General features: G+C 34.2%; 1 protein-coding gene across 1 annotated transcript; it reads left to right on the top strand.

Moving 5' to 3' along the window:
• The first annotated feature begins 1,484 nt into the window (after positions 1–1,484).
• On the top strand, positions 1,485–14,438 carry LOC120257584 (protein MON2 homolog). Its single transcript, XM_039265031.1, has 15 exons — positions 1,485–1,710; positions 3,242–3,427; positions 7,659–7,748; positions 9,247–9,320; positions 9,404–9,559; positions 9,662–9,779; positions 9,950–10,005; positions 10,564–10,618; positions 10,704–10,760; positions 10,894–10,995; positions 11,629–11,709; positions 11,823–11,875; positions 13,224–13,366; positions 14,202–14,229; positions 14,333–14,438. Exons 1-15 carry the CDS (start codon positions 1,606–1,608, stop codon positions 14,436–14,438), a joined length of 1,410 nt encoding a protein of 469 aa, XP_039120965.1. The 5' UTR covers positions 1,485–1,605.
• Positions 14,439–15,095: the final 657 nt, after the last annotated feature.

Consider the following 15,095-nt stretch of genomic DNA (forward strand, 5'->3'; position numbering starts at 1 on the left):
GCGGCGAGGAGTGGTTGTCCAGTGGGGAGGGTTCTTCCTAGTTATTTATGGTGTGAAGTCCACAGCGGTGACTCTTCGTGTCAGAGAAAAGTTAAGCGCCGCGATGGCCCGAGCATTGGTGCGAGTGAGAGCGAGCAGGTGTTCGAAAATTTATGTTACGGGTGCATGAGAATTAATGCCGTCGTTAATTCTTCCTGCGGGACTCTGCCTCTATTCTGCCGCGCCGTGCAGCATCGACAATTCGGATCAAGCGAAAAAGATCGCGTTTCTGGAGACTTTGAGAATTTAGCGTTTATGAATAGTTATACATGTAAAGATAATGTTAAGCGGAGATGGGAAGTATTAAGCGGATATGACAATTATTAAACATATTAGTAAAATATTTAAGCGGATAATAGCAAATAGTTAAACGTTATTTAAAATATACAAATAGATAACCATAAGCGAGAAGAACTTTCTACAATGAAATGAACTCGTAGTAATTCTTTGTTCTTCTCGTGCGTAATACAACTTTACAACCATAAGCGAGAAGGCAACTGATGGCGCATGCTGCTGCCTCGACGATAAAATCGACTACGATTTCGTTTGAAGATGAAGTGCGTGACCGATCGATGGAAATCCAATTTCGATTTTACATTAGAAAGCAGGTTTATATATTTTCGGGTATGATAATGAGGAGAACAACAAGATGTAATGTAACTCCTTGGCATTGTCTATCGAAAGCCAACGAGAAAGCACAGGTTGAGCGTGATGTGATTTGGGCGCTTTCGCTTTCCACCGTTTCGGTCAAAAATGGGATTTCACGACGTGGACCAGTTTGAAGTGAGCGGTGGGGGGTAAAAGGGAAGTTAAACACTACGGAAGGGGACGTCAGATGGTGTGTAAAAAAGTAGGAGGGGTTTTTGGGAAGTTTTTGAAAATTACGAGGGGTGAGCAGGTAATTTTCCACTTTTTAAAATGGTTTGTAGACTTTAAATTAAGTTTATGATAAACTTGGCATGTTTGTCAATAAGACAGTCTTAAAAGATGCTTGTGAATAAAGACCCCCTTAAATAATCACATTTATTACTAACCTAAATACTTAACTCCAAATGAAGCAAGGATCAATTTATCTCTTAATCATGTTAATTGGATTTGAGCTCAGTTAAAACCGATATCTACAGAAAATTTCAAAATGAAATATATGTTTTTCTTTTTTGGGGAAAAAAAAATAATGAAATAAAAAATATTATAATATTAAAAGTTACTAACTCATCAACGCAAATCTAAACAAGTATCAGACCTAAATCTCTCCATTCTATAATAGCACCCGTGATCATGCCACGTGGACAAGCTGCATCGTGATCAGCTCAAGCCAACTAACGAAGGGCCAAGATTTATGAACATGAGATCTCGATCATCATCACCATTGGATCACAATCAAACGGTCCCCAACGGCTAGTTCTCCTGATGCTCTCTTAAGAACTCGAGAGGAGTCCAAATGATCTCACGATCTTCGAATGCTTCTTTCTCTTCTTGAATCTGTGAAGAATTCCTCTCAAACCCTCGTCTTTGATCGGATCTGAGAGTGCCTTTGGGGATCTCTCCCCACTCTCTTCAACGCATATGGCGTTCATGGCGGTCCTTGAGTCCGATCTGCGAGCACTCTCCGCGGAGGCCCGCCGGAGGTACCCAGCCGTGAAGGACGCCGCCGAGCACGCGATCTTGAAGGTTTGTAGTTGTTTTTTGTGTGTGTGTGTGTTTTTTTTTCTCAGATCGTTCTGTTTGATGTGTTCTTTTTTGATGTCATTTGTGATTGTTAGTATTTGCACTTTGTTTTTAAGAAATTTACTTTGGTGGATGCTGGTTTTGAGGAATTCTTGAATTTTTTTGGGGTGAATTTAGTGCTGATGAACTTATGATCAATGTTTATATTAAAATGGAAGTTCAAATCCTTGAGTTTGAAAGTTTCGTAAAAGTAGTTAAAATTTGCAAGATAAGGATAAGTAAGCTAATGATTTGGTTGCATTGGAGGAAAGATGATAAATTTGATAGGATGAATTATGCAATGCCAGCTTCATTATTTTGCCTTTCTTCATGCAAAGGTTTGGATATTGCAAACTGTGTTGGATCTGCACTGTGTATATTGTATAGCCGCATGCCAATTGAGTCATAAAACTGGCTTGAATTAAAACGTGTGGTAAACCCTAATAACTGATCATAGACTTTGATCAACCATTGATGTGTTCACCTGCCTATCGATTTGAACTTTTCTTTAAAGAACTATAGTTCATTGTAAAGGTAAGAATGTCTTCTATCAGTATTGAGGTTAAGTTCTTTAGCTCACCTATTTTTTGCACCCTTTCTCAATTTTTTTCTTCTCTGAATTCATTCAATTAAATACATAAGAACCTTGGTTTCATGTCCATTGGATTAGAAGATATTCTTCGCCCAATGAAACACTCATCATCTAACAGTTGGACCATGACAATGACTCATCTAGCTAAATCAAAGGTTGCTATAATGGTACAGGACTGTTATGAAATGCTTGTGTTGTTCATCGAAATAACCTTTGCGCTTCATGTTTGATCGTTCTGGACGGCATTATAGGATTGCCATGTCCAAGTGGAACGTTTTTTTAAACTTTAAAACTTCGACACAACATGATTGATATTCAGCTTGTACAAATGGGGAGTGGACAAAACCATGGAACTAAGCATCTTGTATGATAAATTGAACATGAATGTGTGTCCATGGTTCATTATCCAATAATGTTCTTGATGGAAAATCTGGCACTCCGAGATGAACCTATGCTAGTGTTTCTCCTTCCAAATGCAGAATGTAACTTTATCGGGACTAATATCTAACCCTTCTATTATTATCTGCATGGAAAATTTTAAGAAGGAGAAGGATCCAAGCATATTGTTCTTTCTCATTTATTGTAGCATGTCAATGTTCATTCAAAAAAATGCCTTTAGGCTGCGGCTATTTGGCAAAAAATGTAGACAACATGTCTCCAATGAATTTATAAAAATATTGCACATGATTTAACAAGTAAGGGCAAGATCGCTTGCTAATTATGATGGTTCTTGAAGTAACATAGATGTTATTCTCTCTATAAATTTCTCCACAGAACTTATGTTTCTTAATCAGCACATACGCATCTGTTGTCATTATCAATCTTTACACTGTTTATTTCAGTTTTCTTTACTATGCTATTATAAATCATCCCTAATTTGGGGAGATTTTTGCGTGTTTGCAGCTACGTTCTCTATCTAGTCCAAGTGAAATTGCTCAAAATGAGGACATATTGAGGATGTTTTTGATGGCTTGTGATGTCAAATCAGTAAAGCTGAGTGTTCTTGGACTCTCCTGTTTGCAAAAGCTCATATCGCATGATGCTGTTTCATCGAGTTCTCTAAAAGAAATACTGTGCACATTGAAAGATGTAAGTTTTTCATTATGTTTAACAGTTGACTCCCTTGTTCGACTGAAAGTTCAAAGTAGAGGTTTTGTTTACTCTTTAACAATTTATTGTGGTTCCCTCAAGGTTTTCATAACCGGACCGTTAGGTCAGACCAGGTTCAACTGAAACCGGGTTTATAACCAGTCCGGTTCACCCTAGAAACCCGGAAAACCGGGTTGAATCGGTGACCCGCCTGGTCGGACCAGTGAACCAATGAACCGGCCGGGTCATCAACCCGGGTTTTTTAAATATATAACTTTATAATAATAGATTAATAGTAACATTAATATCAAAAATATGGAGGGCTAAAGTGTAAAGTCAAAATTTATAAGCTTAAGGGTGGGTACACAGTGGATTTATTATTCAATATTTGAATTTTTTTTAATCATCTATAATTAAAATATTATTCATTTTTTAATAAAATTATAGACCCTGGTTCAACCCAGTTGAACCCCTCGACTCCCGATCCTTAACCATTTCCAGTTCAAAGCCCGGTTTGGTTCTGAAAACCTTGGGTTCCCTATACAAATTTCATGGTGAATCTTTTCTTTAGTCATTAGAAACATGTTTTGCATTATATGATTGTTGCATAGGATTTCTTTATTGTTTTGCATAAAAAATACATACAATAACAACAATAAGCAGTTTGTCCCAAATATTTGGGGTTGACTATATGAATCCTTTCCTACTGTGTTTTCATATTAAGGGTCAAAATACTAAGGCTGTGTTTGATTGCCCTTTTTTTCCCTGGAAAAATTTTCTACAGGTAATTTTCCAGCTAAATAGGCTATTTGTTTGCCAAAATTTTCCGTGGAAAATTTTTCATGACTTCTATCACGTGATCTATTTTTCCTCAGATCGATTTGAAATTTTTCCTGCCTCACACAGGAAAAGTTTTCCAAGGAAAACATAAGGGGCTATATGAAAAGATAACGTGCGATTGAAATATTTAAAATAACTTTTCTTTTAAAAATTTAAAAGAAAAGTTTTTCCTTCTTCTTTTATAAAAAGATAAATTATATAAGCTTGATAATATTTTTAAATAAATTTATACAGATCGGTGAAACAGATCACGGCGATTTTGATGGTATGATTTAATTCCACGTAGCTCCCTTTATAATTTTAAAATAACTTTTCTTTTAAAAATTTAACAGAAAAGTTTTTCTTTTTTTTTTAAATTTTTTAAAAAATAGATAAATTATATAACTTGATAATATTTTAAAAAAATTTATTCAATTTAACAGAAAAGTTTTTCTTAAATTTTTAAAAATAGATAAATTATATAACTTTGATAATATTTTAAAAATTTATTCGAGATCGATGATAAACGGATCACGTGACATTTTGATGGTGAATTCGATTCACGTAGCTGTCAAGATTCAATTCCACTAGCTGTTTATAATTTAATAATTTTTAAAAATTTCCATGGAAAAATATAGGACTTTTCAGGGAAAAATTAATCGCAATTAAAGCAACGAAATGAGGTTTTTCATGGAAAATGTTTTTATTTTCGTGTAAAATAAGAGCAATCAAAACAACAAAAATTTGAATTTTTCATAGAAAATTTTTGATTTTTAACTAGAAAATAATGCCAGTCAAGCATCTATTTCGTGCATGTAAAAATCGATTGAAAAATTTTTACATGGAAAAACCTATTTCATTGAAAAATTTTTACGTGGAAAAATTTTTACCTAGAGTCAGTTTTCATGTCTTAGATCAAAGTCATCGACTTAAATGAATTAAGCCTAGAAATTTAATTTTGAAAAGTTTTTGCTAAACACTTGTTAGGTCTATCTCTACCTATTCTATGACCCGCCACCTAAAGAGCTTCCACTTGTTTAATGGGTTTATCTAGTAGTCATTGAGGACATGTCTATGCCATTTTAATCCCTTAGCTCCTAAATTGTCAGTAATAGGCACCACTCCCAATTTATTTCGAATAAGTTCATTCTTTAATATGTCCTTTCTAGCCACGCTTAAAATCCATATCAATATTCTTTTCCAGCCATGCGTATCCTTTGAGTTTTTTTTTTTTTTTTAACTATCAACACTTTGACCCATACATCACGGCACTTAATAGCTGTTTTATAAAACTAACCTTTCAATCTAAAAGGCTTTTTGGAACATTTTTCTGACATAAACTAGTTATGCCTAAGATAGTGTGTTTTTTGGGCCTTTGGCAAGCCCATTAGGACTGCAGGTAGAGGCTCTAGTGCAATGCTATACATTAGTGAAAATACGCTATTGATTAATAAGTGCTTTGATATCATTAAGCCTTTAGTTGTTTGTTTAACATGCTGTGCTCTGAAACTCAATATGTGTGTGTGGAATTCATTATTCTGCTTATGCAGAAATTCAATTTAATGGATCTTTAGAACCTTCTAGACCTTCTTGTTTATGCTAAACTGAGCCAACAGATCATTGAGAATCTGAGATAGAATGGTGACAGGCTTTCATGTCTTGTATTTGCATGGAAATACTTTCAATCTGCTATTATGTTGATTATCCATGTTATTAAAAGTTACCGAAAGATTATGTTGATCGCACATTCCCTTCTTTTAGAAGGTTTCTTATGTTCCATCACTGTTCCTTCTTATTTTAGTTGTTATGGTTCTGACATCCTTTTCTTTTGTTGTATGCTATCTTGTCATCAACTTTATCTACTGATTCTGTTTTTTGAAAGCTATTCCAACATTATGTATTTACATAAAACATCAAAGGTATGTGAACAGTCTGAAAGTTTGCTTTTTACCTAATAAATTCAATACCATAAATTTTTCAAAATTTAAAATTACCTCAATTTAGAACCTTTGAGTCAGACCTATGATTTATTATTATTGTTCTTGTTGTTATCATTTTTATTTTTATTTTTTTGTATTCTTGGCGCCCTTTTGTTTTTGAATGACCCTCTTCATTAAAAATTTGGACAAACCGGAAGTCTTAGGCAGTTTCATTGGCAGCATTGTTGCATGTTCACATTCACATAAATATGAGAATTCCTATCTCCATCCACATGTTTCTTATGGGTAATGTGTCTCAAATTATGTCTAAAGATGTTGTTGTTGTTGTTGTTATCATCATTTTATTTTTACTTTTTGTATTTTTGGCGGCATTTTGTTTTTGAATGACCCTCTTTGTTAAAAATTTGGACAAACCAGAGGCGGTTCCATTGGCAGCATTGTAGCATGTTCACATAATTATGTAAATTCCTATCTCCATCCACATGTGTCTTATGGGTAATGTGCCTCAAATTATATCTAAAGATGTCTGCATTTATGATGCATGTATTCTGTGAATTCTCATTGTGAAATATGTTTGAAAGAGCATAGTTGCTGTTGCGTGGATGTTCTTTAGGAACCTCAGTTTCATGTTTAAAGTCAGCTGGTATTGGTCCCAATAGCTTTATAATCTAAAACACGGAGTGCCCACAAATCTTTTTGAAGGTGAATAATTACTTGAGTTCTGATTTCTCATAAAATGGAAGAGGTTTTGAGCGTTATATATTTTGTTACTCCCTCCGTTCCAAAATACATGTCGTTTTAGGAAAAAAAATTTATTCCAAAATAGTTGTCGTTTTACAATATCAAGGCAATATTTATTTATTTTTTCTAATTTTACCCATATTCAATTTCTTAAGTTATAAATGAAGAGAGCAATATTTAATAGTCCCAAAAAAAATATATGGTTTCAAGAGAGGGATAGTTTAGTAATTTGATTGTTTTTTATGTTAAAGTTTAGATAATTTAATGCTATCCTTAATTCTTATGCAACATCCTTAAACGTCATGTATTTAGGAACGGAGGGAGTACTTTCTTATATTAAGTTCCACATGAAACAACTTTAGTTTCTCTGTTGTCAGTTTTACATCTGTATACTTATAATGTACCTTTTGTGGCATTTTATGAAAAAAGGCCATTAAAAGCTCTCTATAATACATAATGTGAATGTAATGTCTTGTTTGTGCTATTCTGTTTTTGATCTGTTACTCAAAATACTGTTGACTTTGATAATTTTGAATGAATGCTTATAACATTTTCTAGAGTCCAGGTTGTTCACATTCTACTTTTATTCTAAATTGTTCTTCTGGCAGGTCAACGAAGAGTCTGTTGACTGCTGTCACTTTGCTTAGATTCTAACAATGCGTTTTAGAGTCCTTGCCATTTATGCTGAAGTTTTCAACATTAATAATGTTTTATGTATACAATTCTCTCAGCATGCAGAAATGACGGACGAGACTGTACAGCATAAAACCCTACAAACTATTTTGATTATATTCCAGTCAAAGTTACATCCTGAAAGTGAGGTGAGACATAGAACCCTTATATCTCTTCTTCAAAGTGATGACTTTATTACTGGCCTGTTGTTTAATTGGATGTAGATTGGGCTTTACATATGGTATGTTGAGATGCTTTCATTTAATTTCAGAAATCTGTTTGTGATAAGCATTACTTGTTAGCTGTGGTGAAGGATGAAAACACCTTAATGAGTACAGTGGTGAAAGGGCAGCTTCTGTTCTACATTCCACTAGATGGGGAAACAATGTTTAAGGGTGCCTGTAGCAAGTTTGGCTTTCAAATACTCATTGAACCATTCTTCCAGAAAATTATTATACACTGCACCTATTGTGCTTGTTAATTACACACACACACACACACACACACACACACACACACACACACACACACACACACACACACACACACACACACACACACACACACATATTTTAAATTATGAGGACTTCACTTGAATATATATTATGTTATTGTTTAAGAAAAAATCAAATGTTGTAAATACTACTAAGGCAGGCAAGGTTTTATGGGTATTTGAATGCTTTTCTAGCCCCAGTGCGGATAGTGTATCAAGCCATCCTCAGTCAATTTTGTCCCAAAGGAAACCTATAATTGGCCTGTGCTTAACTTGATTAAAATCATTATGGGTATTTAAATGGAGACAAATCTTCCTTTTGTCTTCAAGTTGAGCATTGGCCTGTGTTTACCTTGATTAAAATCATTATGGGAGTATTTGAATGGAGACATAAATCTTCCTTTTATCTTCAAGTTGAGCATTGGCCTGTGCTTACCTTGATTAAAATTATTATGGGAGTATTTGAATGGAGACATGAATCTTCCTTTTATCTTCAAGTTGAGCATTTGCAATCTAAAATAGGTGAATCAAGATCGGAACTGCAGCAATTTCCATTGAGGTCTTTGTAGCTTATGCCAAATGTCTCCACTTGCAACTTTTGTCCTTTCCTGTAGAAATAAAAAATATTTTGCCCATAGAAGCCGCAAAAGTTGAAATTGGAACTGACCAAACTAGATGGCGCTCTGGCCAAAGATTATAATCAGGCTATCATTTGGAACAATATTGGAAAAATGCAAGTTCTTTCTTGGATGATTTTGGTTTGGGTGGAAGCTCCAACTGGGGTGAAATGCTGCTATGTATACTGTCTTTTGGGGGTTTATGGGCAAAACTCTGTATGTGTTTTCAAACTTTCATTTTTATAAAGATGTTAGTGGGATTCTCACCTCTAGATTTTTCCTTACATGAAGGAATCTGATCTACATGTTGAAGATTTCCTATATGCATGGTGGTGATGTCCATCAACATAACTAGGACTCTGTTTCCTTGCCTGGATATCTTAGATGTGCCTTTTGAATGAAATTACCTTTCAATGTACCTCTATCTGATTGGAGGCTTCTAGGAGGACTAGTGTTGTAAATTACATTCATGGATAACGTACTGTAGGCATTTGTGATGCACAAACTGTTAAAGCAGTACCTGTTTTGCTGTCATAGGACAACATGGCTCAAGCATTAGGCATATGCCTCCGGCTCCTTGAAAGTTCACGGTCCTCTGACAATGTGCGGAAGTAAGTTTTGCTGCAATTACAGTTTCTTCAATTCTTCTCTATTTTAAAATTTTTACCTGATAATTTTATCTGTTCTGTCTCAGTACTGCTGCAGCTACATTTAGGCAGGCAGTTGCTTTGATATTTGATAATGTAGTTTCTGCTGAGTCACTGCCCGCGATAAAAATCAGTCCTAGCAGTCAGATTTCTCGCACCAGTTTTGTCACTGATGATGTTAGTCGTAGCATCACTCACTCAATGTATGTAAGTTTTTTCTTGCTTATTTTCTGTTCTCCACTTTTTTTATGGTCTCAGAACCAAATGTAGCCAGTCTTTAATCGTCGTATCATGAGTTCTCATAGGTCACTGGAGAGTGAGTTTGTTTCTGGGCGAGCAGCAGTACAGGGAACTCTCACTAAAACTGGGAAACTTGGGCTTCGTCTACTTGAGGACCTGACAGCTCTTGCAGCTGGTGGATCTGTATGTGTGGATTGTGAACTCTTTATTGTTACCATATCAAGTTGATATTAAACTTCTTAAAAAAAAAACTGTTTTAATTATTGTTACCTCCATTCTTCTGCTTATATTGTGTCTATTCCTGGTTTATAATTTTAGTAAATGGATTGATTTTTTTTATAAATTCTGCTCAGGCTACCTGGTTGAGGGTTATGGCTGTTCAACGAACATTTGCTCTGGATATACTCGAGTAAGCATGTATCTTCCTTTGATTTAACTTCAAATAGCTGGTAGAAATTGCTATTTTACATGTTATTTTGCTATTTAATTTATGATGAGATCATTGTGGATATGTTTATTCTTTTCTTCTTCTTTTTTCCCCTACCTTCTCTTTCCAGACAGGTGATCATATAGTTCTCTTTTGCAGTCCATATATATTGCTAGGGGATAAACATGCTTAATTTGTAGACATAATGAAATCGGGAATTTTGTGGTGAAAAGTTATATTCAATAAACAAAAGAGCACAATGGTGCCAACATTATTGTCAACTGTCAAAAGGCATCTTGGGCATTGCTTGAGCATTAGAAGTAATTGAGCATTTCTGGGGAGTCATTGTCAAAGTTTAGTACTCATTAGGTGTACTTTTTGTTATGATTTCCTTTGTTAAAATTTTTTATGCTCTCTTGCTTAGGTCGACCTTCAAAGATATGTTTGTCATATTGTTGTTTGTTTATATGAAATTTAATGTTTAATCCTCTCCTTTTTTGGGGGACCTGCCTGATTCTAACCTGTCCCAACCTTTGACAGATTCATTCTATCCAATTATACCCCCATATTCTGCTCACTTGTTTCTTATGAACAGGTTTCTTTCAATTCACTGATTTTCTAGTACATTAGACTATTGACTCTGATATTGATGTGTTAACGAATTATGTTTCTTTGCTGAGGTATTGCGCCACCAAGTCTGTTCACTTCTTATGACTTCTCTTCGGACCAATGTTGAGGTATGTTGCTCTGCTCAATATTGATAAGGTGCTATATCAGGTGGTACATCTGTATTCTGTTTGATTAAATTGTGCTGGATAAAATTTCTGCATGTCACTAAATGCAGTCCTTCCTTATTGATACAAAATTCAGGTAGAAGGTGAAGCAGGGGAACCGACCTTCCGCCGCTTGGTCCTGCGTTCGGTGGCGCACATTATCAGGCTTTACAGTTTGTTTCTAGTGACAGAATGTGAGGTATCTTGTGGGTCAATTCTCCTTGCATCTCCATTACTTGTTATGTAGTTTGCTTTTTTACCTTGACTGTCAAAAAATTATAGCTTTAATATATTACTTTGTAATTTAGTTGGAAATGATGGGATACCCCCTTTCTACCTATAGGTTGCCTTCCTTGATTGTCTTGACTAGTTAAACACTGATGCAGGTCTTTTACTTTGAGTACAAAATTTGATCTTGAACTAGTAGACATACAGATTTTGTTTTTCCAGCTGAAGCTATCATGGGTGTCAGCTGAAACCAAAACAGCCAAGGTTACTTAAAGCCAACCATATAGATCAAATCATAGATCTGAAGACTGATACTGTAATGCATTGAAGGATGAGAACATGGTTAATTGAATGTAGGTGGACATTATGAGGCCCATTTGTATTGACATAAAAATCACATTCTTCTTTCAAATTTATTTTGGACATTAATTTTATGTGTTGATTTACACTACCTTTTCTTTTAATATATATTGTATTTATTATTGCAATTCCTTTGTAACCTTCCTTTATGGCGCATATATATTTTTTTTGATGGCATGTTGTTATTTGATTCTCAACCCTAATAGACATTTTGGACTTTCAATTAATAGCTTTTGTCTTGCAGGTTTTCCTTAATACACTGATAAAAGTAACTTGCCTAGATTTGCCACTATGGCATCGGATTCTTGTTCTTGAAGTCCTGAGGGTAATGCTTTTATATTAAACAATAATCTTGCTGCTTGTGGGTTATAAGTTATGCTTTATTGCTTTTGAATATCCTTAATATGTTCTATGATAACCAAACACTTGTGTAAACAGGGCTTTTGTGTAGAAGCACGGACATTACGTCTTCTTTTTCAGAATTTTGACATGTAAGTATCTAAAATTTTCTTTTTGCATGAAAATTTTGGTCCATGAGGACCGACACTTTTATGTTTTCAAGCAAAGCTTGTCAAGTTTGTTTACTTTTTATTAAATTGACAAAGATTCTAATGAATATCAGGTGCATCGTATTTTCTAAGTTGGATTTTCCTCTGTGGTACTTTTGACACATATACGCATGAACCAATATTTTACTAACCAATTGTTTGATTCAAATGTTATATTGTTAGAAAAAGAATCAGGCTATGACAACTTGACAATAATGGTAAAATTTAGTGAAGTAAAACTTATATTTTGATTCGCATTTGTTCTCATTAGCAACGTTTTGTAAGATTTTAGCTTGACTTTTGCACATTCAGCAACTACCATTTTGCTTCATTTTATTTTATTTTTTGCTGTTTTTTCACTGTGGGTTAAGGCTAAAGTGGGGGTGGCTGAGCTTTTATTAAGCATAATGCCTGTAATTCTTTTTTTAATTTTTTTTTAAATTTTTTTATAAATTAAAATTTTCTGTTGACCAAGTGATCTGCAACTGTGTTAGTGAAAGCTTATTGTATGGATTTTTTATGGGGAAATAAATTAGAAGGGGATGGCTGAGATAACTAGTTTTGGGGAGTGCTGCATGCAATTCTATGGAGTAAAAGATCCTATGGAATGATGATAAGTTGGGGGAGGATTACTATGATAATGCTATTTTACACATTTCTTGTTGGGTATTGTAGCTGGTGCTTGAAAATTGGCCAATTTGGAGGTTGTTCCAACATTAATTTCTGTGATAGCTTAGAAACTGATCATTCTGATTTTTTTCATTCTAACTTTAATTAATTCCATTGCTTTTAAAATGAGCATATCTTCTTTTTGTTCAGTGTTTATCTATTTCATATGCTTAGCATATTTGATTTTAAATGTCCGACAATGTAATTATATGTCAATGAAGTCAAATGTCTTGATTTGAAAAGAGAAGATAAAGGAAGCTCTGAAGTGCATTACAATTTTTAAATATTTATGGATGCAGGCAGCAGTGTCTTGTTCCTTGTTATTTTTAGTTCTCTGCCTCCTTATTTTGGTTATATGACTTGTGTACTTGATCTGGTCAAATATATCCTTCTTGATGGGATCTTTGTTTAAAAATCCTTACCATATTTAGGGTTTTATTTCTTGCAGTTCTTTTTCAATTTTTGTGTTATTATTTCGTCCAATACAATTTGGATGTAGGATGGCTTATATTCAATTATTTTCTATTAAAATTGAAATTATTGACTGCAGACTTTTGCCAAACTTTTCATATTTGTCTTTTTCTTAAGGTTTTTATGCTCAATGATAGTTATCTTGCCATAGGGACCCAAACAATACTAATGTGGTGGAGAATATGGTCAAAGCACTTGCACGTATTATTTCAACAATTCAGGTTTTCCTTTTTATTACCCTTCCTTTCTTTTTGTATTTGCTTCATTTGATTATTTCTCTATTCTGCTCTCATGGTAAATGTACTTATAATTAGTAACACAAGCAATATATATATATTTTTTTTATCCAAGTTTCTAAGTATCTATCTATTTTCAATATTTCATATTGCTAGTTGAAGTTCCTTGAAGAATGATTTTCACAAATACTAGATCTCAGTGAATAGCTATGATAATTTTGCCCACCTTTATTTCAAATTCAGGTAATTGGCCTACAATTTTTTATTATATACCTAGAAACGAGGCTTGAATAAAATCTACCTTGGTGAATCAGCTCTTTGCTTTGTTGCTTTGATTCTGACCACTACTCACTGCACCGGCCTATCACTTGACTGTTTTTATTGGCAACAATTTGTTTTATTTTCAATATTTCATATTGCTAGTGAAGTTCCTTGGAGAATGATTTTCACAAATACTAGATCTCAGTGAATAACCACGATAATATTGCCCACCTTTATTTTAAATTAAGGTAATTGGCCTACAATTTTTTATTATCTACCTAAAAACGATGCTAGAATAAAATCTACCTTGGTGAATCAGCTCTTTGCTTTGTTGCTTTGATTCTGACCACTACTCACTGCACCAGCCTATCACTTGATTTTTTTTTTATTGGCAACGATTTGTTTCATTTTTCTCCAGAATTTTCATTTATTTGTTTGGCTAACCTATGAGAGTTAATGTTCCACTTAATGTTGTGCTTCAAACTTTTTCCTTGATTTTTCTTGGAGGTCAAAGGACAAAGTTTGTATATCCACTAAGCGAATTAGCCTGAATAAAATATGTAATGTTGAAAGCATTCTTAAAAATTCACTTGTTGAAACCAGCCACCTGGTTAATATAAATGAGTTAACAGTTGCTCAATATGGATTTGATTTTGCCAGGTACAATGTGTGGATGTCATGTTTGTTCTCATCTATTCTATGCCTGCAGAACATAAATGAGTTATGTTTACTTGATATGAAATTATCAATGACTGTTGAACAGGGTTATGTGTATTGAATTGATTACAGAAGGGGAAAGTGTCTTGGAAGTTCTTAGCAACCTGGCCTTTGGTCATGATAGACATGATCTCACATTTTCTAGGATATAAGAAGCACTCATTGTGTTCCAAAATTTAGCTAGATACATTTGACCTCTTTATAATTGAATACTGACTTATTAGTGGAATTTGGGTATGTGTACCTCATCATTATGGAATGATGCTAGCTACTAATGAAACCTTGGTCTTAAAACAAATGTAAGATTATTTTTCCATCTTCTTTATTGGTCATCTCTTGATTTGTCCATGTTTTGTGTCTGTTCTGCCCTCTGTGTGGAAGCGTTGGAGGGTGGCTATGGTACAAATGTCATGATCTTTCAAGCTGATGCAACTTCCCAAAGTTGCAATGGATCCTTTTTTAACTCAGTAGATTGAAGTGTTCTAGAACTTTCTTGTCTGGTGCTAGTCCTACGTTCTTAGATTTTAATGGCAGAAGTACTAATGTTATATTTCTCTTCCTCTATTATATTGTTCTCTGCTAATTGTTTGAACTTATATTTTTTTCAAGTTGCCTTTTCCAAAAATTGCTAAAAATTAGGCTTGTGGATGGAAAGATCAGGAACCAGTTGAGATGATTAGGTTTGGGTGAATTGAACAGCAAAACTTTGTGCTCCGAGTGAAAGATTAACCAAGTGTCCTTTCGACAATTGAGCCTTGTTAGATATGGTTATAATCTGTTTGTCATGCTTTATGTTGGTCATAGTAAAC

The sequence above is a fragment of the Dioscorea cayenensis genome, unplaced genomic scaffold, assembly GCF_009730915.1.
Source record: "Dioscorea cayenensis subsp. rotundata cultivar TDr96_F1 unplaced genomic scaffold, TDr96_F1_v2_PseudoChromosome.rev07_lg8_w22 25.fasta BLBR01002207.1, whole genome shotgun sequence".
Taxonomy (NCBI): Eukaryota; Viridiplantae; Streptophyta; class Magnoliopsida; order Dioscoreales; family Dioscoreaceae; genus Dioscorea; species Dioscorea cayenensis.

Coding starts and splice junctions, on each gene's coding strand:
- LOC120257584 (XM_039265031.1), top strand. CDS start 1,606: ATGGCGTTCATGGCGGTCCTTGAGTCCGATCTGCGAGCACTCTCCGCG. Junction 3,428..7,658: donor TACTGTGCACATTGAAAGAT/GTAAGTTTTTCA, acceptor CAATTCTCTCAG/CATGCAGAAATGACGGACGA. Junction 9,780..9,949: donor CTCTTGCAGCTGGTGGATCT/GTATGTGTGGAT, acceptor AATTCTGCTCAG/GCTACCTGGTTGAGGGTTAT.